At 36.9% G+C, this 27,831-nt stretch overlaps 2 protein-coding genes across 2 annotated transcripts; one reads left to right on the top strand and one right to left on the bottom strand.

Annotated features, from left to right (window-relative positions):
• Positions 1–590: 590 nt before the first annotated feature.
• LOC127808592 (uncharacterized) lies at positions 591–1,529 on the bottom strand. The gene is made up of 2 exons (XM_052347166.1): positions 1,367–1,529; positions 591–1,177 (listed from the first exon to the last, which is right to left on the bottom strand). The coding sequence occupies exons 1-2, from the start codon at positions 1,527–1,529 to the stop codon at positions 591–593; spliced, it is 750 nt and encodes a 249-aa protein (XP_052203126.1).
• Positions 1,530–11,867: 10,338 nt separating this feature from the next.
• Positions 11,868–26,041, top strand: LOC127807953 (heterogeneous nuclear ribonucleoprotein 1-like). The gene is made up of 2 exons (XM_052346206.1): positions 11,868–12,309; positions 24,897–26,041. The coding sequence occupies exons 1-2, from the start codon at positions 12,082–12,084 to the stop codon at positions 25,623–25,625; spliced, it is 957 nt and encodes a 318-aa protein (XP_052202166.1). The 5' UTR covers positions 11,868–12,081; the 3' UTR covers positions 25,626–26,041.
• Positions 26,042–27,831: the final 1,790 nt, after the last annotated feature.

Raw genomic sequence — 27,831 nt, 5'->3', positions numbered from 1 at the left:
TATCAATGTTAAAGTTAGGCAATAGTCTTAAAGTTACCATTCTTTGTAGAGAACGATAATTGGCATGCCCTAACCTTGAATGTCAAACATCACACAACTCAACAATATAAACAGAAGAGTTATTCTTATTATTTATTCTTGGGAACTTGGGCTAATATATTGAGTTTAAACATTTCATCATGCAGATAGCCCCTTCCCACATACAAACTCCCCTTAGTCAAAGTAAATTTGTTTGACTCAAATACAAGCCTAAACCCATATTTGTTCAACATAATTCCAGAAACTAAATTTTTTTGAATTTCAGGCACATGCCAGACATCAGAGAGGGTAAGTATTTTGTCAGAGGTCCATTTCAGCATGACCTTGCATTTTCCTTCCATAGTATAAGCTAAAGCATTTCCCATATACAGCTTCTCAGTGCAGTCTAATTTTTCATAAATGGTGAACAGAGACTTATCCCTACAAATGTGCCTCGTGGCCCTAGTGTCAATCCACTAGCCTTTGTTGTCAGTAACCATGCAAACATCAGAAGCGACTGTAATAAGATTGTCATCTTCCATCACATTGGTCTCACTAGGCTTAGTTTTGCTCTAGTTGTTTCCAGAGCTCTGTCCCTTCTTGTGACGACAATCAATAGCTCTATAACCCGTCTTGCCACACACCCAACAACTGCCTTGGATGCGTTTGTTAGCAGTATTATTTTTAGGACCCAAGTGCTTACTTTTCTTTTTAGCTTGTTGCTTTTTAAGTTGGGACATTGCAGCTGAAGCCTCAACAATATTGGCCCTTGCTTCAAACTTGTGAGATATTTTATCTCCCTTTCTGTTGTCCTCTTCAATACAGAGTCTAAGTGCTAGATCCTCCATAGACAACTCCTTTCGCTTGCGCTTGAGATAATTCTTGAAATCTTTCCACGAATGTGATAATTTCTCAATCACAACAGCGACTTGGAATGGTTCATTTATGACTATTCCCTCACTATGCAAATCACTAATAATGATTTGCAATTCTTCCATCTGGTTGACTACCAATTTGGTATCAACCATTTTGAAGTCTAAAAACTTCCCCATAAGAAATTTCTTGGTGCCAACATCTTCCAGCTTATATTTCTTGTCTAAAACTTCCCACAGTTGCCTAGACGTTTGATAGGCATTGCAATAGACATTGTATAGTGAATCTGTCAATCCACTCAAAATATAATTCCGATACAGAAAGTCAGAATACAGCTAGGCTTCATTGACAGCTTCAGTTTTAGGAGTTTTGTTTTCTTCGGTAGTCACCGGGCAATCCTCCTTAAGGATATGAGCCAAATTCAACGTGGTGAGGTAAAACACCATTTTCTGTTGCCATCTGTTAAAATCTTCACCATTAAATTGTTGTGGCTTTTCAACATGAGGAGTCGCCTTGGCGACAATAAGCCCAACAACAGTGGCAGAGGCAGCACCAAGCACGGTGGCCGGAGTTATGTTTAGACCAGTGACCGGGGCAGCAAAAGAGGCAGCATCGGGAACATTAGTGTTGGTAGCCATGGCAGCTTATAAAAATTATGTCTTCAGATTGTTGGGGTAAGCAATAATATTAATATAAAACACCGGTACAAAAAGCTATAATTAATAGCCTTAGTAAACGACACTGCAACGAGCAAAGAAATTTAATTCAGATCGAGTCGAGCAAGTGCGTTGTCCAGAAGACAGAATCGCCCTGCACCGGCGGCTACCAGATTATAGCGATAGTCTTAGCAGGATGAAACGATCTCACCGGCAAAATAGCAGCCAAGAACTACCGAAGCTGGCAGAACTCAAACAGGTATTTTGCTATTTGTTTTTTGAAAGAAGAAAGATTAAAAATGAGATTGAACTCTCTCCGGTGAATAGTTAAAATGGATAGAAAATTCGCAAAAGTAACAGAAGTGAGAGAGAATGGAGCTTTTGAATATATATATATATATATATATCTCTGTGAAACTGTATGCTCAATTATATAAAGCATTGGACAGCCCAACACCAACCCATGAAATGAGGAAAGTGGCCATGTATGTTTTCTGGAAAGTTGCTGGGGCCGCCACGAAAATTTCGGATAGTTGCTGGGCAAGAATCTAAGACGTGCAAGGAGAAAATTCTGGAAAGGTGTTCGGATTAAATTAAAATAAAATAATATTGAGACAATAGATATACACTCACACATAACAAATATGACATTTAAAATTTATTTGCTTTTATGATTTATACTTCAATAAGGCTTAAGGAATATAAATATGTCCACCTTGACCCAACATCGATTCAGAACACTAAACTATAGTGGCTAAACCTAAGCTCTTAGACTTTAATTTTGACCTAATTTGCAAAAAGTGACCCTGTTTGGGAGACTCAAATAAAAAAATGCAAGTTAACGTACTTTACGCTTTAATTATACTCGAGCCAATAACCCAACGAACAGCCTAAATTGAAGGCCATTTACTAATTTTGACCCATTTTAAAATCATAATTAGTCTAATTTATGTATTTTGGACTAATTCAAAATTTATTTTAACACTTACACTTATTATAAATTAGGCTAAGTTTTAAGTTAACAAAATATTGGTAAAAGTTCTTATTTAGAATTCAACATAGGAATTTTAGATCGGCTGATTAATTCATATTTTTTAATTTTTATGCACTTTGATGCACCTAATCTAGAATAGGCATAGTCAATCTAATTGAGTACAATAAGATGAGATATGGTTTTACTTTTATTTCCTATCAGCATCTATATAAGTTATTTTTAATATGATAACATATGTTGAAGTTTTCACTACTTTGGTAGGCCCCACGATTATTCATACGGGCAATACAAATGTTATTTATTTTGATTTTGGACATTCTTAATAATTAACTCCATTTATTTATAGGATTTATATAAAAAAATAACATAATTTGCCTTCGTAATAGAGTTGAGATTGATAATGTATTTTCAATTTATTAATTATGATTGGTAAGTAAGTATAATTGTACATAACAACTTGTATGACTCTTTGGTGGCATTTGGAAGTAAGAAAGTGAGTGAGTTTTCTAGAAATGTGATTCTCATGAATTCAATTCTTATGTTTGATAAAACACATTTCTAAAATAATGACCTTATTACTTTTTTATATTTTACGAAAATGTGATTTTCTTCAAAATAGATGGTAAAACTACTTTCTAAGTGGTGGGAAAGTGAATTTAGAGCAAAAATACCCTTTTAGAATTATTGAAAAAAAAAAACCTACAACTACACTACTTCATTAAAACTTTAAATACGTAACTTTATTTTGGTATATAATATATATATTATATAAATAATAGAATATATAATATATTATTACTACTATATAATAACATAATTGTATTATTATATACAATAATATATATTCATATATAATATATTATACACCACTGCTCATCGAGTTATTTTTCTAAACTTATGATATCTTTGGTTGCCACTTGTCTGTCTAATCTATCTTGCAAATGATAGATCGTAATAAGTAATATAATGATAATTAGAGCGTCGAACCCATGAGAATTTCCTATTGATTCCTACTTTAACTACGCTTAACTTCAATAAGCCGCACACAATTATAATACTATTAACAGTCGATTTTATAATAACTATAACTAAATCATGAAGTACGGACGCACAAAAACAATTTTTTTTATTTCGAAACTCACACTTTAAGGCACTAGGGTTCATGAATCCACCATCGTTTTTTTTATGAATTAATCTTTTATTACTTGAATTTGTTATTTCTTGCCCTGAGTTGAAAATCAATAATCCTATGTCAACCAAAAGTCTCTCTCGATGGTCATTCAATTCTATGCATATATATGAGATTAATTATTTCTGATCAATTTTCGAATATATAAGCATGCATTCACTCTTAATGATCATTCCAATATTATTTCATAAGGCCTAATAGTATATCTACCTATTATAGAATCTTATGTTATTTATTACCATATGCTAATTTATATTGAATATCTTGAAAGCAATATAAATCACAAACACGCTTTAATGACAATCAAATATCAAAATAAAATCAAAGTATAATAAACAATTAACCCAAAAGATAAGAATACATAAAAAACGAGTAACTTCAAATTAAACCAACAAAAAACAAGATTTTATCACTTACCCTAGTTGCAAAAAGCCTAGCCAGACATGATTTCAACAGATAGAAGAATAATAGAATAGGAATTCATGACCTAGAATACTAGAAAGAAAAGAGAAATACAACCCAACTCTTAAATGTTTTCCAAACATTTTCATCTTCCTTCATCAGCTTGATTGCATCTCTTTCTCCGTGTTCATCATCCTTGAGTCATGAAGAATCAATCTTAATGTAATGTTTTTTAGGTCTTTAGAGTCGTGCATTAGAAAGACGTCAATCCATGATCAATTGGGAAGAAAACGGGCTCGAAACACCATTTTCGGCAAAGCTTTGTGCCCTACTGAGGTCCTACTACAATATGCATACCACGACAGGATTGTAAACTCTAGCACCAACTGCGATCCTATTGTGGAATGTATACCGTGATAGGACTGTGAGCTCCAGTGCCTTTCTCCCACAACAATCATATTGCAGAATGCATGTCGTGATAGGTCGTGAGCTATTGTCACTTGGACTTCTGATTCTTCAACTTCGATGTTTTGCTCTCGATGTTTAATGAATTCATCAACATCAACCTCGAAAGGTATCCAACCATGCCTTCAACGCTTGGTTTAGCTCCAATCATGCACTAAAATCATCATTTTTGCTCCAAGTATCTTTAACATGAGACTTGCACCTACATCACCAAATATTAAACCAAATTAAGTAGAAATCTTGTCCATTAATGAATAAATGCTAAGTTTATAGGCCTAACTAAGTGTATAAAGGACACTCATCACTATTCCTTAGCTCATTTGCTTTAAGATACTCACCTAGAGCATGGCTGATTGCTAAGGTGTAGAACACCAACAAAGGATTATCGTCTAACTTTTGCTTGCATTCTCTTTGAAAGGGAGTGTAAGATTTATCTTGTTGAGCTGGACTAATACTTTCGATGGGCTCCTCCCTCTATAATGTTCCCTTCGAATCCTTTCCCCTTCCTAAGTAACAAACTACTAAAGGCATCATCGGTTTATTAAATCTTGTATCTTTTTTCTTAGTTTACAATTTTCATTGTTATGACCGTGGTCTTTATTGAATCAAAAGTAGCCTAGTCGCACTTATAAGCCAAGGTCCTTATTTTATACAACCTTAGGTAGTCTTTATTTTTAATGGCCATGAGGATTTCTCATCGCATTCATAGAAGTGTACCTGAATGGACCTTTTAAGGGGTTGGGTCGACCAATTCAATCTTATGCTCTCCCTATACAAGTGACTAACCTAGCCTCTTGCCCCGATGTCTTCTTCTTTTCTTTCTTTTTCTTTTTTACTTATTCAACTTTTTGTACTTGATGAATCTCTTCCTCATTTATATACTTTATGACTCGATTGAAGACATATGAGAAATAAACTGGGAGCATTTTTAATTAGTAAGTCAAACAACTATCTACCTCTTAGATCATTCTAAAATGTGACCATAACTATGCACTGTTTGAAGTTTCTAATGTCGAGGGCCTTCTCGTTAAACTAAGCCATGTAATCCCTTAAGGAATAATTTCTTCCCTATTGAATATTAACCGGAGCCATTATCGTCTTTTTGAGGTGTCTAAGGGGTGCAAATAAGTTCACCTTCAAATACTTAAAGCTATGGATTGGGTAATTGGGTAACCAGAAACACTAATAGCAAATGTTCCTTTCTAGGGTGATCAGGAAGGCTTGACACCACATGCCATCTAAAGTAGCTTGGACTCTTTCTTTCTCTTTTCCATTTAGGTCATCTTCATCTCTAGATGTCAAAGACTATTTTCTTGGGAGTTTTTCCTTCTCAAGTTCAATAAAAGGTTGAACCTTCATTCTCTAAATGTTGGTGCTTGTGATCCTCGCCTCAAAAGTATTAGGGTATTTTCCTCTGAAGACGTCGATGCTCATTTATTTGGGAGGCATGATGTTTCTCTCTTTGGGAGTGGTGTTAACTCAAAGAGTTATGTTGTTTTTCCTCATAGTAAAAGTGATAATTTCTCTAATGTCCATCATCATGTTGAGAATGCTCGACTTCTTGGCAAGGGTTTCTCCCTTATTACTAAAGAAAGTAATTAATAGTTCAATTAGATGATGGACTTAGTTTTCCAACATGGGTTACCCAATCTAGTAGGGCATGGATTTTCACAAGGATTCTCTAAGTTCATCGAGTTAACCTAGACAATTGGGTTCTGAGCCTCAATATAGCTTGGGTTTTCCTGATGATGACTAGTTAATGAAGCGAGCATCTATTAAGGTGGCATAATGTGTAAAAATACTGACTTAAGCTGAGGTTTCGTGGGAAAGTATGAGGATCACTTGGATGTAAATTAATCTTAATATTGCATGAGAAACATAGCATAAAATTAACCATTATGCCCATAATTGTAAAACTCATGTAAATCACATAATTTTAGTTATAGAATTCCCAAGAACAAATTGAAAAGTTATTTATTCAGAGTGGGAGAGCTAATGAATTTGATATTTGACATGAGATGCTAAAATGAAGTAGTGATTGATTTAATTGTTTGTACAGAGTTATTTTTAAACATTGAAAAGATAGAATCTAACAGATATCTACATTGGATATATAATAGTTATGCTTAAGTCAGTTAAGTTTTTGATTTTATCAAAAACTAGTATAGAATTCAAATTAAATAGATATCACTGATGTTATTAGATCTATATTATCTTTCGATTAAAATGAGAAGTGGCATCCAAATGGAAAGATGATTTAATCGTCTAAGGTATTAGAAGACATTTAAGAATTTTCTTATCATTACAATGTATGAAATGAAAATAGAAAAAAAAAAAAAAAAAAAGGAACTTTGTGCCTTGACAATACATATTAACCTTAACAATTTTTAAATTTTAACTTTATTATTCTCTCTCTCTGATCTATTGAGAAAGTGGAAGTGTAGTAATATAATCACTTGTTTTCAATATTTATCCATTTCTATTTCTATTGGTTAGTGGTTTGAGACAAAGAAAAACGTTTTAATTATATTACTTCCCAATCCATTTTGTTTTTGTGTCAATTTCACCCCCAAACAAAGTCTTAAAACTGGCGACCCTGCAGTGCAGTGATTGATTACCCAAACAAACGAGCAAATAAATAGCAATGACAAACGGAACTATCACTTGAGACTGAAGGATTCCACTTATAAGGAGTCGATCGCTGCATATTGCTTACTACTAGTGTAGTGATTATTGATTACCCAAAAATTATATGTTTTGCATCATACATATAAATCCTTTCAAACAAATTAAACTCATATATAGAAGACAGTTGGTATCATACCTAGAATGTTCTAAGTCAAATGTGCTAACAAGTCATTATACCAAGGGATCACAATGAACCATTATGCCTAAAACGACACTGTTTTGGCATCCCCAATGGTTAGAAAAAATTCCACAAGATCACCTCAGCCGCACCTTCTGTAGAATGAACCCACGCCCACCACCTGGCTCCCTCGAGCGCGAACCATCCCGCCTAGCCAGCTCCTCACTTATTAATGTGCAATTCATTACATTTATACTAATATCGGTTACGAGTTTTTGAAATTTCACAAAAACCCCCAAAACTTTCCAAAAAACTCTTATCCTTCATTCCAAAAATAGAAATTTTAATTTCTTCCATTAAATTTCTCAAATCCAAAATCACCAATAAATTATAAATAATTCATCTCAATTACAAAAAATATTTTTTTTTTTCAAAATACCGGGGGTATTATAGAAATTCGTCCCATAATAGGTGCTAAATAATGATGGTTAGAGTCGATCACCACAAGATTTGTCCAAAGTAGAGTGCGTTCGGTAGTTGTCCGCACCCCTAAGCTTGTGCAAAACTCGCTTGACCTGCAAAGGCATGGCTTAGTCCCCCTGGTATATCTTTCGAAGTTTAATTTAGTCTCGTTACTAAAGGTAGAATAAAGTAATCATACATAATAAATGACATATCTACCTTTTGAAATTTGTTCATTTATATAAGTATACTACAAAGTAAGGAAGGGCCATGATTATATATGCTGCATGAACAGTCTTTTACTTGTGTCTTGACCCAGACCTTGACCTAAATAATCTAGGACATGTGTTGTCTTAAAAGAACTTTAATGAGAGATATTTTTTTTAATTTCACAGAGTCAAAATTCTCTCGATCATATCTTTTGTAGGATGACTCTTCTAGGAGATGAGTTCTAGCCCTTTAGTGTTTATTACATTGGATTAAGCCTTTAAAATTAAGAGGAAATAAAATTGGAGGTTACGTGAGTAAACAATATGGAGACATAAGAGAAGAAGTTACCCATAATACTTTTGAAGCAAGAAAGAGGAAATTGAAATGGTGTATGGAATTTATATAAAAAGGTAAAGGGGATGCTTCTAATTCTAATGAAAAATTAGCTAATCATGGACACAATTGTTCTTAAAAGTTAACTAGGACACGTTAGTCCACACATGTGGATCATGGTATGATTAGAAAGGTATGTGGTCATCATGCCCTAATATGATGTTTAGGTATCGACTAAACTAAAGTTGCACATGTTATTTGAGTCATTAATTACATGTCAATTCAATAGTACTAGCCTAACTCTTGGAATCCTGGACTGTGACCTTTCAAATGATCTGAAAGGGCCAACCTCGACCTTGACATTCAAAAGCCAGCCTTATCCTTAGCATCCAAAGGCCAACCTTAGCCACGACACTCAAGGGCCAACCTTGGCATCGGTGTATGCAAACTAGCTCCAATTTTGAAAAAAATGATATTACTTTTACTAGCCAATCCTCCCTTGCCCTTATCCCAATAGTTAGCTCTTGCTTGCCTTTGATACTCCGCAAGGGCCTTGTATAACTAGAACGAAAGAGCTTTTGCAGACTCACAAGCAAGTCGATCTTACTTAAGATTGGAGTTGCTACAATATAAGGAACATTCCAAATCTTGATAAAATCGGAATAAATTGATTTCTCTATATCTGAGACAGGTTGTCTGCAAGGGTAATTTTAATCCCTCCAAGTTCTTCTAGGACCATGACTCCTAAATGTTGTCTAACAAGGAGACCTAATCCTACAATTTATTGAGACTAGTTCTAAATTATCTCTAACTTCTTGTTCTCATCTCTCGTACTTTATGTCTAACTTAAGCAACATAGTAACTTTTCCAACCAATCCCAATACAATGTCATCATATCTCTTTTACAATTTACCATTACTCGAGAAGTTTGATTGAAATTTCTTACAATCTAATACATTTCCTTATAAATATATTGATGATGGAATTTCTACATTATCTTACTTTAATGGAAAGATACAGTACAGTTTGAGTATGAAGAGTGATAAAAGGAGAATGGTAGAGCACTAGAACTGGGCTTAGGGTAAGTAGTGTTTTGGGTTTTGATTATTCATATTTGTTCTCTGTGACTTAGCTTTTTAACTTGTAATTTTTTTATTTTCTTTTACAACTATAAACTTCCAGAACTTCTTATTGCCATAATATTCTTCTAGCTTTTCTAGTAATTAAATTGTTTGTTGATTTGTCAGCTTAATTCTCTTATAATTAAGAACCTTACACCAATTGTGCATCAACTTGTCATTCCTTTTTGACATGAACAATTGTGAAACTTTGAACATATATCCTACTTAGAAGTTGTAAAAGAAGGATATTGCTATTACAAAAGGAAGAAATCTAAAACTCCACTTATTGTGCAAAATTGGATGCGAGCTCTCAAGTAACTAGATCAATTCTTCCATTCAAGAAGTTAGTTTCTAGCTTGTTTGATTTATGATATCTGTGACAGGCTTTCTATAATTTAAGTTGATTTAAGCTTTAGGGTTACCAAGTATAATTTACCCTTTTAAATATTTTTTTTAATTTTTATTCAATTTATATATAATTTTATTTTCTTATTTAGGCGTTTATTTTAAGGTAACACATTTTTGAGATATTTTAAGGTAACACATTTTCCCAAAAAGGTAGAACTTACATGTCAGCTCGGGTTCAAAACCTACTGGATCAATAAATCCACATTTGACCAACTTATTAATCCTTCTGTCGTTAATATGACCAAACTTGAGGTGCTGTAAATGTTTGAAATCAATATCATCATGGCGAGAACGTTTCGTATTGCTAGTGACTATGATATTTACATTCATTTCTCTAATTAATTCATGTAATTTCAAAATATAAAGATCGTTAACAAGTGTACCCTTCCAACACATTTGTTATCATAATAAATATAACACATATTGTTAATAAAAGAAAATTCATAATTTTCATTAACAAGCCTGGAATTGACACTAGATTCCTTATGGCATGAGATACATACAAACAATCATGAAGTTTAATTACATGCTTGGAAGACAAAAGTATAGAAAAACTCCAATAGCAACCAAAAAATTGACTTCTCAAATTAATTTTCATAAGGTATTTTCTTTTCCTTTAGTAATTTATATTTAAATAGATATCTATGTATATATATGATGTGGTAATTTTACTTGGAGAATAGTCCAAGTCTGGGCTAATGCAAAACCTATGTTGAGCCTAGATCCAACCCATTGGGCCCAAATACAAAACCCTAAACTCTTTATTTTCTTTCTCCCATTTTTCCTTTCATGTTGACCTTTTCACTCTAAGGCCTTCACTCACATTGACTTAAGTGTTAGAGGGCCATCCCATGAGTGGTCTCAAAAAGTCTAATTCCTTATTATGTAAGTCTAATGAGAAGATCTAATCATTATGATAGCTATAGCATTCTAAATCAATCTGTCGTTTGTAGGAAATGACTTATAAAAAAAAACTTGGATTGATGGAAAACCATTGGTGCTTACTATCTCCGCACCTTGCTCAATTTGTGCCTGTTAATAACTCTTGATGAAGACAAAAAATCTCTTAATAATAATAATAATAAAAAACTCTCAAAATAAGCTCTAGTTAGACTGTTGCAAACCAATCATGGTTGCCATTAATGCCAAACCACAATGGAACGAGGAAATGCCCATTCGGTGGCTCCTAAATTTCTAATTGCTTTTCTGCTGGACCAACACATCCGATTCAACATTCAATAAGTTTATTATCTCTCTTCTCTATCATTATTCTAATTCACACAATAAAACCAAGTATTGTGCATTACTTGTATATCCCGTGTTAAGAATATAATGAACTTTTGTGATGAAAACTTTTCATAATTTGGTAATCAGCAACCCTATCTTGGCATGGCTTATCATAATAATATGCAATATTGGTGCATTCTTGTGTGACGGTGGCTTTCCCAAAGCTTGCCAACTAGCCTTGCCATCACCTATATATGCATCATCGACTCGAGTAGTACCAACCTTGTTTACCCCAAGATTCGTCCTCCCTAATTAGCTTTGTGACATAATGACATTCCTCCTTTGTGACATAATGACATTTCTCCTTTGTGTGGAACTGTCTGTATATAGAAGTCAGCGTGCATGAATAAGCAAGGGATAAGTCCAAGGCATACAAGGAACATTATGTGTTACCAAACAAAGAAAACAAAATTACTAACCAAAGAGCCATCAGCCCATTTATGAGTTCTTGGGCTATAAGGATGGGCCAATACAATTGGACTTAAAACTGCATGAGAAGTGATGGGCCGAGTGGCAGCCCAGTGATAATTCAGTATGGGCCTATAGGGAAGCCCAATCAGAAACAGAAGCCGAAATGCAGAGGGAGACATCAGACGCGTACTAGTTGACCATATAGCATAACCATTGACCAATTTGGGGAAAAAGGACAAGTTCCTGACTTTCCCAATCGTTCTTTTCATTTGGGTAAAGTAAAACCGGTTGCTCCTCTTAGGGTTATAGTTTCTGGGTTTCAACCTGCTTCGCTCCCGGTCTTCAGACTTCAGGCGTTTCTTTCTGCCAGTGGAAGGGGCTTTGGAATCCCACCGAGCGGTGAAGACGGCTGCGGGCGTGTTGGGTTTTTGTTTGAGCGGCGCAACATGGTGGAGACGGCGGAGCAAAGCAAGCTGTTCGTGGGGGGAATTTCGAGGGAGACCAGTGAGGATACGCTGAGAGATCATTTTGGAAAGTACGGAGAGGTTGTCGGGTCGGTGATTGCCCGAGATCGCACCACTGGAGGCCCCAGAGGCTTCGGCTTCGTTTCCTTCGCTCACTCCTCTTCTGTTGATAGGGCTCTGCAAGACAGCCATTTAATTCTTGAAAGAACGGTATGCTATTCTTCAATTACATGCTGTATTATGCTACTGGTGTTTTTTTTTCTCGTTCTTTACTAGGATTTAAGTTTTTTGCCTTTTGATTTTTTTCTGCCTTTTGTATACCTTATAAAATTTCTATGATTTTTGGACTGAGTTTAGTAGTCAACACTGACCAAATTATCCTTAAGGCTAAATTTTGTAAAATTACTTCACTGATTAAGTTCTTTCTAAAAATTTCTCTCAGTTATAATCTCTGCAAAAAAATATCACAAACTGCCTCATACGCAGAGACTCTGTTTTTGCCATTAAACTTTATAGAAACTAATGGTGTTTAAACTTTGATAAGCAATCTCTAAATGAAAATTTTGGCATTAAAAAGTTAACAGAGCTTCAACATGAGCAGAACACTGAGTTAGTACTCTCTTTTTTGTGGTAATCCTTTTATGGCATGGAATGGATACTAGATGCTAGACACATGCAATAAGCAATATGAACATAAATTAGATTTATATAATACTAAATCAGTGACATTTACGCTTCTTAATTACTGATGTTCATTTTAGTTAGATATTTTTAATCTTTATATATTGTGTAGGCCTCCATAGGTAACTGATAACCTACTATCAAAAACCTTCATTTTAAGTCTTTTATTTTAAGGACCTCCAATGCAATTCAATTGCCCTTTCACAGAAGTGTGCATGTCATCCTTCTATTTTTTCACATACAAAACAGAGAGGTATGACCTAGGACGTATGAAGTAAAATAACAGAAAAACAGAAAACCTAATTAAAGGACAACACTACAATGCTGTGTTACATGGACTTGGCACTATTAAGCGTTGTACCGGTGTCGGCACAACCTGACACCTGTACCTGTATGGAATATGCGTTAGAGGTGGCATCTCTCTGGTCGACATGGTTGCCTCCTGGTCAACACGGTCAAGTTATCTTAACCGAAAAACCCAGATCTGGAAAACCAGGATCTGAGTTTCGGCGAACCCAGATCTGGGTTGTGAGAACTGTGCCTACCTGGTTTGCATCTTTGGTTGGCTTTGATTGAGGTTGTCTTGATCCGAATGAGTTCTTGGCTTGTGACGAACATGTCAACAATGCTTCTTTGAGACTACTTCCGGCTGGCAAGATCTTCTGGGTGAATTTCTTGGTTTAAGCCGCTGTCGCCACCTCTACTTTCTTTTTAAAACCACAACTCATTTCTATTGTCATGAGCATAAGAAGGAAATGAGTGCTAAATAACTAATAAGTCAGCTTTCTTATTGCTGACAGAGTCAGCCTTCTTTTCTCTTGAGAGTGGGCTTTTCATTTGGGGATTCAAAGACAAGTTGGCCTGCCAGAAAAAAATATTTATTCTTTCTATGATTTAGAAGATAATGTATTTGAACTTTATAATTTTAAAAAATCAATGGAATGTAAATTTCAAATATAAAATGAATTTATTTTTAAATTTACATATATATATATATAGTTATCAATTAATGGATCCTAATTAATTCATAACCATAAGTTTTAGCTATAGAACTAAGTATAGGGGTAGGTTAGTGAGATTTATTGTTCTCTATGTTGTATTGCTGTACCCATGTCCTCCATTTGGACACATATCTCCATATCCTGAAATTCATAAAATTGAGAAGTCTGACCTCTAGATACGTACTAGCATCCGACACTCATACCCGAGTCCATGTAGCATAGCTGCAATGACAATCCAGTAACTTCTAATCTACAATGTAGGAGGGCAGGTGGCCAGTTTGGAAATACTCAAATTTGGGCCAGATCCATTAATAACCAACTCAATTACTTAGGTCCTACATTGACCTGTTAAATTGAATTCAAGAACTGATTTTTGTCTGTTTGGTTCACAATTCTCATTAAGAAATATCTGAAACATATGTAGAGAATTCCATGGTGGACAGCTTTGGAAAATAAATGTAACTTTTCCTATTGTTAAAACAAATTCTTGTCATGACCCTAGGAGCAATAGAGGGGCAATATTGTAATAGGGTTACAATAATTTGTTAGGAGATATTTTGCAATCTGTTAGGAGCACATGGGTGCTGTTATGAGTTAGCAACCAATTATGCCTATAAAAGGGCTACTTGTAAGAGGATGGGATGTTATGTGAAATAAGATTGAAATCCTTTCCTTCTAATTCTCTCTATCCCTCTCTCTGTTGTTTTTGATTTTTCCCTCTCTTTCTGCTAATTTCTCTCTCTCTCTCTCTCTCCAATTCTCTCATTCCGATTTCTCCCCTAATTCCAATTTCAACCTTAGGTAACCCTAGGAATGTGACAATTGGTATCAGAGCTGATCGTTTCTCAGTTGTGATTTTGGTGAACTCATAGCAGTTTGGTTCGAATGTATGAATTCTGGTGGCGGTCTAAACTAGTGGTTCTTGGCTATTGACGGGTGAGTGCAAGCAGCATTTTCGATCAAATTCTGAGGAATCAAAGGACGGGTCATTACCGAAAGAGCAAAGCAACTCTTGGTTCGAAATTGAGAAGCGAAGCAGAGTCAAAGTGGTTTCTGGTGGAAACCTTGGTGAACACAATTATCGGGTTTAGGAGAGAAGGAAGGAACGGTTGGAAGCGGATTTGGAACGATCACTGAACGTTAGCGAGTGCGATTCAATCTGGAGGAATTCTCAGCTGTTTGACCTATGCGATCATTAGCCATAAGCAACAAAAGCCAATTATAGGTTGCTGACTTGGTAGCATCATGAGGCTGTTCCTCTGCTGTTAATTGAAACAGTGCTGAGCGATCTCTGACGAGCTAGATTAGAGCCAAAATATTGCCAGAAATTGCTCTTGCAGGAAGTTGGACTAGAATTGACTCTCTTGATTCCTCGTTAGATCACAACAGAGCAGTTCCTTAGTCACTGACTCCTTCTACTCCAGTTAATCGAGTCTAGAATTGAAGGCGAATTAGACCCAGATCTCGGTGGATTCTATTTGAGGTAGATTAAGTCAGGGCAACTTCCTGAACCAGTGGCTGAGGTGGATCCAAGTGCGTTTGTTGAATAGAAGGTTAGGTGAGTACTGGAAGCAGTTAAGCTGTTGAAGAGGTGAGTTTTCAAAGAATTGAACGGTGGAGATGGTCGAAGGACTTCTTGAAAGTGCACATCCATTTGGGAAAACATTCAAGGAAGAATGTGAGGCAACGAGGAAAGTAATTAAGGATGCCAGTAGAAAGTGGGATGACTTGATGATTCTATTTCACAAAAATTTCAGGTTCGTGTTCTGGCTGAATGCTTTTCTAAGGAGTACTCTTGCTTCCTTAAATCAACTTAGAGATGAATTCAATAACCTAACGCAAGAAGGGTTTGTAATGGATTATAAGGTCAAATTTGAGAAATTGAAAGTGAAACAAGCCAAAAACATTCAAAAGGCTTGATTAATTTGTATAGAAACGTATAAGAAATTTATACATAATACACCTTAACTTTTCTCCTATAAATTAGGAGAGAATTTAGGTTCTTTATCCCCTGAAAACTAGGGGGCCTATCTCCTAACTTTTAGGAGTAGATTTAACTTTAACTTTTAAACACTTAGAATTATCTATCTGTTTTCTACAAGACACGCCTCCTTCTTTATAATTTCGAATCATCCAACACTCCCCCTCAAACTGGAGAATAGATACAAGTCATTCCCAGCTTGTCAACCAATGATTCAGACCCCGACCTGGCCATAGCTTTTGTAAACACATCAACAACCTGATTTGTGGTAGGAATATAGGATAAGCTGATGCTTCTTTCCTCAATCTCCCTCTTTATAAAACTTTTATCTATTCTCACATGTTTCATTCGATCATGCTGAACCAGATTCTTCACAATGCTGATAGCTAATTTGCTCTCACTATATACCTTTGTTGGCTAAGATAAATGTATCATCAAATCTTCCATTATCTTCTCTAGCCATATCACCTCACACATTCCTTGAGCTAATGGCTCGAAATTCAGCTTCAGCACTACTGCGAGCAACCACCGATTACTTCTTGCTCCTCTATGTAACCACATTTCCCCATAGCTTGGTGTAATAACCAGATGTTGACCTATTGTCCTCATGTGATCCAGCCCAATTTGCATCCACAAACCCTTCAGTTCCCTTTTCATTAGTTTTCTAGAACATTAGACCTTGGTCAGGTGTCCCTTTCAGATATCTTAGAACATGAAACACATCATTCATATGTTTTTGAGTAGGAGAATGCATGTACTGACTAACCACACTTACAACATAGGCAATGTTTGGTCTAGTAAATGACAAATAAATCAATCTCCTAACTAGCCTTTGATACCTCTCTTTTTTCTACAAGAGTATTACCTTCCTTTTCTTTCGAATTCCAGCATTTCTCTAGGGGAATACCTGTTGGTTTGCATGGAAACATCCCTGTATCTTTCAATGGATCGAGTGTGTACTTCCTTTGTGAAATGAATAGGACTTTTCTGCTTCGAGCTACCTCCATTCCTAGGAAATATTTCATGCTTCCTAAGTCTTTAACCTCAAACTTAGCTCTCAATTGTTTCTTCAAGTTGTCAATTTCCTGCATATCCCCTGTTACAATAATATCATCAACAAAGACTATTAGAATAATTTTTTTTTCCATTTTCAGTGGGTTTTATAAACAAGGTATGGTCAACTTGTTCTTGTTTATACCCTAATCGGCTTTGAGTCATGTTGAATTTTCTGAACCATGCCCTTGGAGACTACTTTAAGCCATATAAGGACCTCTTGAGTTTGCACACACTCCCATTGTCAGCTTTTTGTTCAAATCTTGGGGGGATCTTCATATAGATTCCCTCATCCAAATCACCATTAAGAAAGGCATTTTTAATGTCGAATTGAAATAGAGGCCACCTTAAATTAATAGCAAGTTATAATAGCACTCTAATAGAATTTAGCTTAGCAATAGGAGCAAAACTCTCCTCATAATCAATTCCATAGGTTTGTGTAAACCTTTGGGCTACCAATCTTGCTCTATACCTCTCATCACTACCATTAGCATTATATTTCATGGTAAAAACCTACTTGCATCCTACCACCTTCTTGTTTGGGGGCAGTTTCACAACATCCCATGTATTATTCCCCACTAGGGCATTCATTTCCTCCATAACCGTAGCCTTCCACTTAGGATTACTCATGGCACTTTTAATATCCCATGGAATTTCAGTGCTGTCAGTATTTACAACAAATCCTCTGAATTGAGGCGATATCTGTGCATGAGTCAAATGGTTAGCAATAGGGTACTTTACACATGATCTTACCCATTTTCTTAGAGCAATATGAATGGCCCAATCCATATCATCTTCCCCGGTAGTATTGTTGTCAGTCCTGTCTTCCTTGGTAGCAGTGGTATCATTTGATGGACCAGCCTCTGGAATAGATGGCTGATTTTGTTGAGGTTCTGGATGGCATTTAGGACGTCTGGAATAAACAAGCAAAGGGCTATTTGGCTCTAAATGTGGAGGACAGTGGGGAACAGACACTGCAATTTTAGGTTTAGAGGTAATAGGAGTATTAGAACGAGAAGGAGTAGGATTAGAACGAGGAGGAATAGGATCTACCAGTGTGTTCTTAGGTGTAGAAGACGAAGATGCTCCTCCTTGAGAACATACTAGCAGTGGAGGATCAAGGTGAGGAAAGGAAACGATAGGATCCAAGTTGGGGTTAATAGGCACCTCTTGAGAACTATCAGATTGATAGAATGGTAGGTTCTCATAAAAGGCAACATCAATAGAGATAAAAAAAATTTTGGTTGTAGGGTAATAGCATTTGTACCCATTTTGAGAAGGTTAATACCCAATAAAGATGCATTTTTGGCCTTAGGATCTAACTTTGTCCATGATAGGCTATTGTTGTGAACATATGCAGTACACCCGAAGACTTTAGGGTCAAGCGAAGGGAGATAGGGAGCATGGGGGTATATATCACACAGAATGCTGAGAGGAGTTTGGAGTTCAAGGTTTTAGAGGGAAGACGATTGATTAAATTGGCAGCTGTGAGAATAGCCTCCCCCCAATAGGAATGATGAACATTATAAGTAAATATCATAGCTCGTGCCACTTCTAGGAGATGTCTATTTTTCTTTTCAGCCACCCCATTTTGTTGGGGTGTGTAAGAACATGAGCTTTGATGAATTATTCTATGTTCAACTAAGTAGTTAGTGAAATTATTAGAAAAATACTCTCGACCATTATTAGTCCAAAGGATGTGAATAGAAGTTTGAAACATATTCAAAATGAATCTATGGAATCTTTTGAAAATGTTGCTAGCTTTTGATTTTTCCTTCATTAGATAGACCCAATAGGCTCTAGAGTGGTCATCGATAAATGTTATGAACCATTTAGAGCCGGTGATATTAGGGTGTTTAGAAGGGCCCCAAATATCACTATGTATAGATGGAAGGGTTTTGAAGGTTTATAAGATTGAATAGGATGATGAGATCTAGGTTGTTTAGCAAGAGTGCATGGTTCACACAAAAAATTGTGCTCTTTATTGATAAAAATTTCAGGATACAAAGATTTAAGATAAAGAAAACTAGGATGTCCTAAACGTTTATGCCATAACAAGACTTTGGCATTGGAAGTTACATTTAGAGTTGCCTTATTTGTAGGAGAGTTGGGAGGATCCCCTTCCAGATAGTAAAGACCTCCCATTGCCTTGGTACTGCCAATCATCCTCCTCGAGACTTGATCCTGAAACAAACAATGGGATGGAGAGAAAATTACACTGCAGTTCATATCCTTAGTTACCCTACTAACTGATAAAAGATTGCAGTTTAACCCTTGCACATGTAGGACATATTTCAGCCTCAATGGTGGTACACACACCGTTCCAAAACCCAAAGCAAGGGATGTTGTACCATCGACCATAGAGATGTTAATGGGTAATTTGCAAGATGTATAGTCAGTCATTAGGGTTTTGGAACTTGCCAAATGGTTAGATGCACTCGTGTCTACAACCCACACATTCTTAGGAAGCCTTTTTGAAATTGAGGAGTGGAATAGAGTGTTGCTTTGTAATGTTATAGATGTTGTGGGCTGAGTAGCAATACCTCGACTGAGTAGCCTATACCGAATTTGTTCCTCAGAAAGATTTAGATTGGTATCGGTTTTTGGTTTTGTAGAAATTTCAGCAACATATGTTGATCTTGGTATTTACTTTTTGATTCTAGTCTTCTAATTAGCTGGTTTTCTATGGATCTTCCAGCATGTCTCCTTCGTGTGGGATGGTTTCTTATTATGATCGCACCACAATTTTTCCTTTCCCTAATTTCTTGGAAAGATCTCCCCCTATCTAGCAGTGGCTAGTGCTGAGTTTTGATGGTTTATAATAAGATCAGTTTGGTCTAACATGACTTTACGCCTGCTTTCTTCCCTCTTGACTTTTGCAAAAGCTTCTCTAAAGCTAGTAAAGGTTTTGAACCCAAAATCCTTTCCTTGACCTCATCCAAATCAGTGTTAAGCTCATATATGAAATAAAAAATTCGATCCTTTCTACCATCTTATTGTACTTATGACTATCTGTAGGAGATTCCCAACTAATAGTATGAAATAGGTCTATTTCATGCCACAACTCTACCAAAATATTGAAATATTTAGTAATACTTAGATTACCTTATTTGGTAGATCTTATGGCTGACCTGATTTCAAAGTATTGGAATGAATTTTTTAGGTCCGAGTACATCTCCTGGACTGAATCCCAGATCTCCTTTGTTGTTTTGTAGAAGAGATAAGTCCAGCTAATTCTAGGCTCCATAGAGTTTATCAATTATGCCATAATGGTTGAGTTCTCTGCCTCCCATACGCCATAAGTGGCTGCTGTTGTTGGTGGAGTAGGGATAGACCCTGTTAAATATCCTGTCTTACCCTTCCCTTTAATCACCAACATCATCGATTGGAACCACTCTCTGAAATTACTCCCATTTAACTTATGTTGAGTAATTTGCAGAAGGTGATTATCAATGGGGACAATGAGAAAATTTTGTTGAGAAAGAGAAGGAAAGAGAGTGCTCGGAGAGCTGGTAGCTAAAGCTTTTGTTAGGGTAGGATTGGGTTGGGCGTCGGCCATGGGTGAAACAAAGAAAGGTTGAAGAGCGAACAAAGGCTGGTTATGATCGTAAGGATGACTCTGATACCATGAAACAAGCCAAAAACAATCAAAAGCCTTGATTAATTTGTATAGAAACGTATGAGAAATTTATACATAATACACCCTAACTTTTCTCCTATAAATTAGGAGAAAGGTTAGGTTCTTTATCCCCTGAAAACTAAGGGACCTATCTCCTAACTTTTAGGAGTAGATTTAACTTTAACTTTTAAACACTTAGAATTATCCATCTGTTTTCTACAACACACGCCTCCTTCCTTTATAACTTCGAATCATCCAACAAAAAGCATTGATACTTAATTCTCAGCCGACCTTGAAGGAATCTTACTTTGTGTTGAAATTCATTAATGGTCTTAACGATGCGTTGAGACCTATTGTGAAAATGATGTGTCCTGCCATAGTAGAACAAGCGGCTGAGAGGGCAAGGCTGCATGGAACAGCACTAGAAATCATTTCTAGAAAGCACAGGCAACAGCCTAGCGGTTATACTAAGAGCAACCATTAGATTGGAGGTATTCCTAAGACTACCAAGGCCCTAAGATTAGGATGGTTGTTGCAAGAAGTGAGGAAAGACCTGAAATGGAGCAGGCCATTCAGGATGACAAGGGAAGAAGGGTAGCTACTGGAGGAATTATTGAGGCTTCAACGAAGGAGAAATCCGTTGAAATGAATCATGTTACAATTACCAAGAAATTCGAAGGACGGGCAATAGATCATGATGAAGTAGCATGGGAACAAAATATTGATTCATTGGTGATGCTGGCTAATAGTCAGGCAGAAGATGAGATGAACCAGGATCCAGATCTTGTAGAAATGGCTGGAGTTGAGTTCCTTTATATCATATTGGCCAAGTTGGTACCTACTTTTTCTCTTTACTGGAAATTGATGAAGAGTGGCCAAAGATTGATAAAAAGGTTGACAGGTGCAGCTCAGGGGTTGACTTCTTTCCATAACTAAATAGGAGTGCTTTCAAACTTTTGATTCATGGGGGGAGAAGATTGAGCTTGGCCACAAGCTGAAATTACTCTTTGTGAATTGGGTTTTTGCAAACCAAAAATCATCTTCCAAACGTTATGAAATATCATACGTTTATCGGAGAGCAATTTGGTATGGGGCAGGAATAAAGGTAGAGCATAGGCAGAAGGTGGCAGAGCTTTTGTCTTGGCTAGGCTCTTTGCATCTTCTGTCATTCAAAAGAAACTCAAAAAGGGTGGTAATAAGACGCCAACTTAGGCAGGAACTTAATCTTACAGAAGTGACTGTAAATAGGTTGCAGGCAATAGGACTAAGGTTTTGTGCAGTTGCAGACCGGGACCTTCCTAGGCTGCGAAGTGCCCTTCTTGCTGACAGGCTTACACGCAAGGCACTTGATGAATTGTCAGAGCTCTTCAGCTATTTAAGAGTGTGAAAAAGTGAGAACCATGCGTTTGTTGATGGCCTAATGCTACCAATTGAGGGATATCATAGTGATTTGCCTTTTCAGATATATTCAAGGAAGGAGAATAATCTTGCATCAATTGTGGAAGGGACAATGCTTGCTATGACTACCTGCTTCATCAAATATGGACTAGTGATTACCAATCAATTCCTCCTTGTACTATTGGGGTCAGCCTTACCTTGGAGATAATGATTCAGCATTCTCTTGTGGATATCAAACCATTTAGATATGATGGAAGTACTACTGTACTAGTTTGTTCTGGAGGAGGAGTTGGCTTACTCGAAGAATGCATGGATCTAGTCGTTGAGCTGTGGGAGCCGAACATTAGGGCTGAATAGAGGAACTGTTGAAAGAAAAGGTTGTTGCCGGACTACTTATTGCTACCATGCACTGTCATAGTTAATGTATGAAGATCCGAGACCAGGGGCGGATCCAGGAATTTAGGTTGGGTGTTGGGGGGGGGGGGGGGGGGGCTGAAATTTAAAAAGTTAATGTAATAAAAATTTTATGTAACAAAAAAATTAGTACAATAAATTTTCACTAAACTTGTGTTCGACGAAATTTTGAAACAAAAAATTCATTAAACTTGTGCTAGATTGATTTTACTCGCTATGAATTGAAGTACTTTCACTAGTGTGATAATCTCTCTTTCTGAAAAAAGATAACAATGTTTTTCCTTTTTTCGTAGAAAGTTGTTTCGTCCTAAATTCTAAGATACATAAACAAAAAATAGCACAATTCAATAATCGAACAATTAAAATATTTAACTCAAAATTTGAGTCAAATGCAAGGCAATACAACAACTGTATTTCTAGAGTTTAAACAAGAGAAGACAAAAGTATGGTCGATGCAAATACTCAATAACAGATTCATAATAACAAATTCCAGGCTTCCAGCCACGCCAATTCTTAAGTTCCTAACTAAACACAGTAGTAAAATAGGGAAGCAAACACAAAATTAGCAGAAAATCACTTAAAAGATGCTGAAAAATGCTGAGATTTCAACAACAAATCAAGCACAAACAAGGAAAAAAAATATGGGCGAAAAATAGAAAAACTATCTAGATTTATCTGTCAATTGAGAGAATCAAAGAATTGAAAGAGATAAAACATACCTGGGTTCGAATGAAGCAAATCTCGGTTTTTTTTTTTTTTTTTGGGGGGGGACCTGAATCAGAGGGCAGTGAGCAAGAGGGCGAACCCAACTGGCCGAGCGAGCGTGGGGGCGAGGGTGAGCGAGAGCAAGAGAGGCAGAGAGCGAGGGCAAGAGGCAGCGAGAAGGACCGAGCCCGAGTGAGAGCAAGAGGGCAAGAGGCAGCGAGGGCGAGCGAGAGCAAGAGGGGCCGAGGTCGAGGTCGAGCCCGAGTGAGAGCAAGAGAGAGCCAGCGGGGGGACGAAGACCTGAATCAGAGGGCAGTGAGCAAGAGGGCGAACCCGACTGGCCGAGCGAGCGTGGGGGCGAGGGTGAGCGAGAGCAAGAGAGGTAGAGAGCGAGGGCAAGAGGCAGCGAGAAGGGCCGAGCCCGAGCGAGAGCAAGAAAGGCAGAGAGCGAGGGCGAGAAGCAGCGAGCGAGAGCAAGAGGGGCCGAGGTCGAGCCCGAGCGAGAGCAAGAGAGAGCCAGCGGGGGGACGAAGACCTGAATCAGAGGGCAGTGAGCAAGAGGGCGAACCCGACTGGCCGAGCGAGCGTGGGGGCGAGGGTGAGCGAGAGCAAGAGAGGCAGAGAGCGAGGGCAAGAGGCAGCGAGAAGGGCTGAGCCCGAGCGAGAGCAAGAGAGGCAGAGAGCGAGTGCGAGAAGCAGCGAGGGCGAGCGAGAGCAAGAGGGGCCGAGGTCGAGCCCGAGCGAGAGCAAGAGAGAGCCAGAGAGCTAGGCCAAGCACGAGCGGATGAGCAAGAGAAAAGGAGGTAGAGAGCAAGAGGTAGCGAAGGGTGAGCTGTGAGCGAGATCGAGTTCGACAGAGTAAGAAGACGAGAAGGGTTTGCAGGCAAGTGGGCTGGGCTGGGAAAAATTAGGGTGGGCTGGACTGAGTTTGGGTTGGGCTAAGACTAAATAATCAAAAAAATTTACTCTAGCAATTTAATTTTTGCTGTGGGCTGCCCTGGGCTTCAGCTCAGGGCAGCTCACACATGGATCCACCCTTGTCCGAGACATTGCTGGGACTTATAGATCAATGGGAAAAGAGAGCCTTTGCATGAAGATCTGCGAAGACAACATTTTTCAAGTGTAGGAAAAACAAAAGAGAAGGAACATAAAAGCGAAGAGGAATGGGCCAAGGAGAAAGAGAGATTAAATAGATAATGAGAATGTGAATTGGATGAAGAAATAATAGCTCAACAATAATAAGTTTCTTGGTGACAAGAAACATCTCAAGAAGGGGGGAATTGTCATAACCCTAGGAGCAATAGAGGGGCAATATTATAATAGGGTTACAATAGTTTGTTAGGAGATATTTTGCAATATGTTAGGAACACATGGGTGTTGTTATGAATTCAGTTAGTAGCCAACTATGCCTATAAAAGGGCTATTTGTAACAGGATGGGATGCTATGCGAAATAAGATTGAAATCCTTTCCTTCTAATTCTCTCTATCCCTCTCTCGGTTCTCTCTGATTACTCCCTCCCTTCAATTCTCTCATTCCTATTTCTCCCCTAATTCCAGTCTCAACCCTAGGTAACCCTGGGAATGTGACAATTATGTACATGGGAAATAAATATATGTATTTATTGCTGATCTTGCTTGAAAATTTTGTTCACATGTCACGCAAAACAAATGACACAATTTTCCAGTGCCTGAGGCTTTTAATAGCAATATATGTAATTATTTTTCATCTAGGTACATGTTATGATTTTCTGTTTCTTCTTTTTTATTTGATAAGGAAAAAGAAAAAGAAAATCCTATAACTAGATTGTTTTTTCGATACAATGCAACTGTTTTGTTTTAATTTCCTTTTCCATTCCTGGCTTGTCTTTATTCATGGTAAATTATATGTATGCTTATAGGTTTGTTTTCTTTGTTGTAATTGTTTAATTTTGCAATGTTTTTATAGGTAGAAGTCAAAAAAGCGATACCGAGGAGTGAACAACACCAAAATAAATATCAGAATAAACTTCCCAATAGGAATAGTAGGAAAAATGATAGTAGGACCACTGATCAATTTAGGACTAAGAAGATTTTTGTAGGGGGTCTAGCACCTAGTTTGACAGAAGAAGAGTTCAAGAGTTACTTTGAGAAGTTTGGTAGGATTGCAGATGTAGTTGTTATGCACGACAGCGAGACCAGCCGGCCTAGGGGATTTGGATTTATCACTTTTGATTCCGAGGATGCTGTTGAGGATGTAATGCAAAAGAGCTTTCATGAATTGACTGGCAAGCTAGTGGAAGTGAAGAGGGCTGTGCCAAGGGAAGGAAGCAAAAATGGTAACAAGCGTTATAACATGAGGGTGGTTAGTGGGAAAGATACTTTTGACAGCTATCATAGTGTGAATTACCCCCATTATTCTCTTCAATATTGCTTTTTCCCTGGTTATGGACCTCATTCAGGGTATGTTGGAGCTGCTGGATATCCTTATGGGGCAAGCCTTTGTGGTCCCGGTTTCTCTTTTGGGGAATTCAATGGAATTGGTTATGCCACGTCCCTTATGGCCCCTAGGAGTCCTTGGAATAGTTCTGTGCTTGGCATTGGGGGAAATCAATCAACATATGGCAACATTGCTACTGTCTATCCTGCTTACTTGAATGGTGGGGTTGGAGGAATGGGTACTGATGCCAGTACGTAATGGAACCGAGGGAATGGGTGGGGCTGGTGTAATGCTCGGATTAATTGGGAAAATATTAACGGAAACTCTTCACTTATGGGTGGAAGCTATGACTCTACTTCCAGCGGACAGAATGGGAAAGGTATTCATGGTTGATTAATGGTGGTACACTGTTTGTAAATTTAGTTAACTGCTTTGCATTTCTTATCTGGCATCGACAGGCTAGTGAATTCTGACACTGCTGGTTTAGGGCTGTTTTACTATGATTGTGTGATTGATGTTTCTCTAGATCTTTTTTTTTTTTTTTTACTTTCTGTCACTTTGATGTCACTAATTCATGGTGCAGGATTCAGGCATCTGTAATATAATTGTTCTGATCCCATTCACCATGCTTTTCTGTTTTTATTTTGGGCAACATGACTGTTGGAACTTCATCATGGGTTTTCAATATCTGTGTTAGGGTGCACGGGATAATCATGATCCTTTTAACCTCATTAAAGTAGTTCTAGGCTGAGAGCTGATACTTGCATATTAATCCACCATTCCAAAAATGTTTAAAATGGAAAAAGTAAACAGATTAAGGTGTTTATGTACCCTAATGTTCTATTAGGCTAGGATTTAATGCTAGGAATAAATAAAAAATACAAGCAGATAATATCGTGATGAACATCCTATAAAGGATACAAGCCTTAATAAAAGTTAATCTTTTCAAATCGTTCTTTATTTATTTCTCAGTAATTTTGCTCAAGTGTTTCTTCTTTCTACCTATGTATAAAAGCTGATACGCACAGCTATATAGGTACCTGGGGTTCTTGAAGTATAAGTGTAATCATGTATTGGTGTGAGGATTTGTTATGATCTGTCATTCTTTAAACATTGCCCTTATTACTAATAAAATGTTTATCCTGAAAAAGACTTTGGTCTGTGTTATACTGGTTGAGGCATCCATCGTCACCCCCCCCTCTCTCTTTTTCTCTCTCTGTCTCTCTCAAATTCTCTCTTTTCTTTTTGGTGTTTTGTTAGTAGTGATTAGCTCTCTCTCTCTCTCTCTCTCTCTCTCATGCATAAACCAATTATTATGAAGATTTCTTTGCATTAGAGAGTACAAGATAAAATTATTGGATTTGGGGATTAAAAATTCTATGCGTTGGAATACTCCTGTAATTTCAGGATCTGGGGATCAGATGTGAGCGGCATTCGTTTTTTAGAATTATAAGCACTTGATAGATTGATTCTTTTTCAATATTGGCCTCTTTGCATCACATGCAATATACCATTTTGTTAATGGTTGTTTGTGAACGGGATTGATGTTTTTGCCGTATGAATTGAAATTATTTTTGTGAATGTTTTTCTATTGAAGCTATAAGAAATTTGAAAACCAAGTTGCTTGCTGAAATTCTATCACACTGTTCTGGGTCAACAGCATATATGGTAAGTTACCCTCTTATCTTCTTTTAGAATGCATGTGTTGTTGCTTATCAAGAAAAATGGTGGTCCCTCAGGAAATATTTAATCATATCATAGGAAAAATGTTTAAGAAACGGAATGAACACTTAGGCCTGTTTCAGATTAAGGTGAAGTGAGGGGAGTTTAGTTTAATTATATAATAAATGTTTGATAAATTGATCAACGTGAGTAGAGTTTTAGTTAAAATTATTTTGTTAAAACACTTATATACGAGATTGTTATATATTGTTATGTTGCTCGCGTCGGATAACGTAAGATTTGCCTATACATCGATGAGCAACATATCATTCCCCAAGGCTTATAATGCTCAAGTTGAGTCTGGGCTTGAGGGCACATAACTTGAGAGTTGAATAGAAGTTTACCAATCGCCTTGCATATTGCAGTTGGTCATGAACTCAACTCAAAAGCATTCTTAAATCACATATAAAAATAAGTGTATCAACTATTCAAATAGACTAATTTCTTTTGACCGAGGAATATAAGTTATAAGCGTGTGGTTTTATAAGAGATAGGGGCATAAATAGAAATAATTAGAAAAATTAAAATTCATGTAACTGATTTCATATGGTAAGATAAAAGTCTTAGCAGGTTGCAGTTGTTTATGGCGGCGGTAGGAAATTATATGTAGATTTGTGAATATAATCATAATAATAATAATGCCAAATTACTTGTGATATACAACATTTAAATATTTACCATATTAGTGCTGGATCATTTGCAGCTCAAGTTGCCTAAGTTTTGGCAAGAAAGAACTGGAAAG

Source organism: Diospyros lotus, chromosome 8 (assembly GCF_014633365.1).
Source record: "Diospyros lotus cultivar Yz01 chromosome 8, ASM1463336v1, whole genome shotgun sequence".
Classification (NCBI taxonomy): Eukaryota; Viridiplantae; Streptophyta; class Magnoliopsida; order Ericales; family Ebenaceae; genus Diospyros; species Diospyros lotus.
This window is presented reverse-complemented; position numbering and strand designations above follow the sequence as displayed.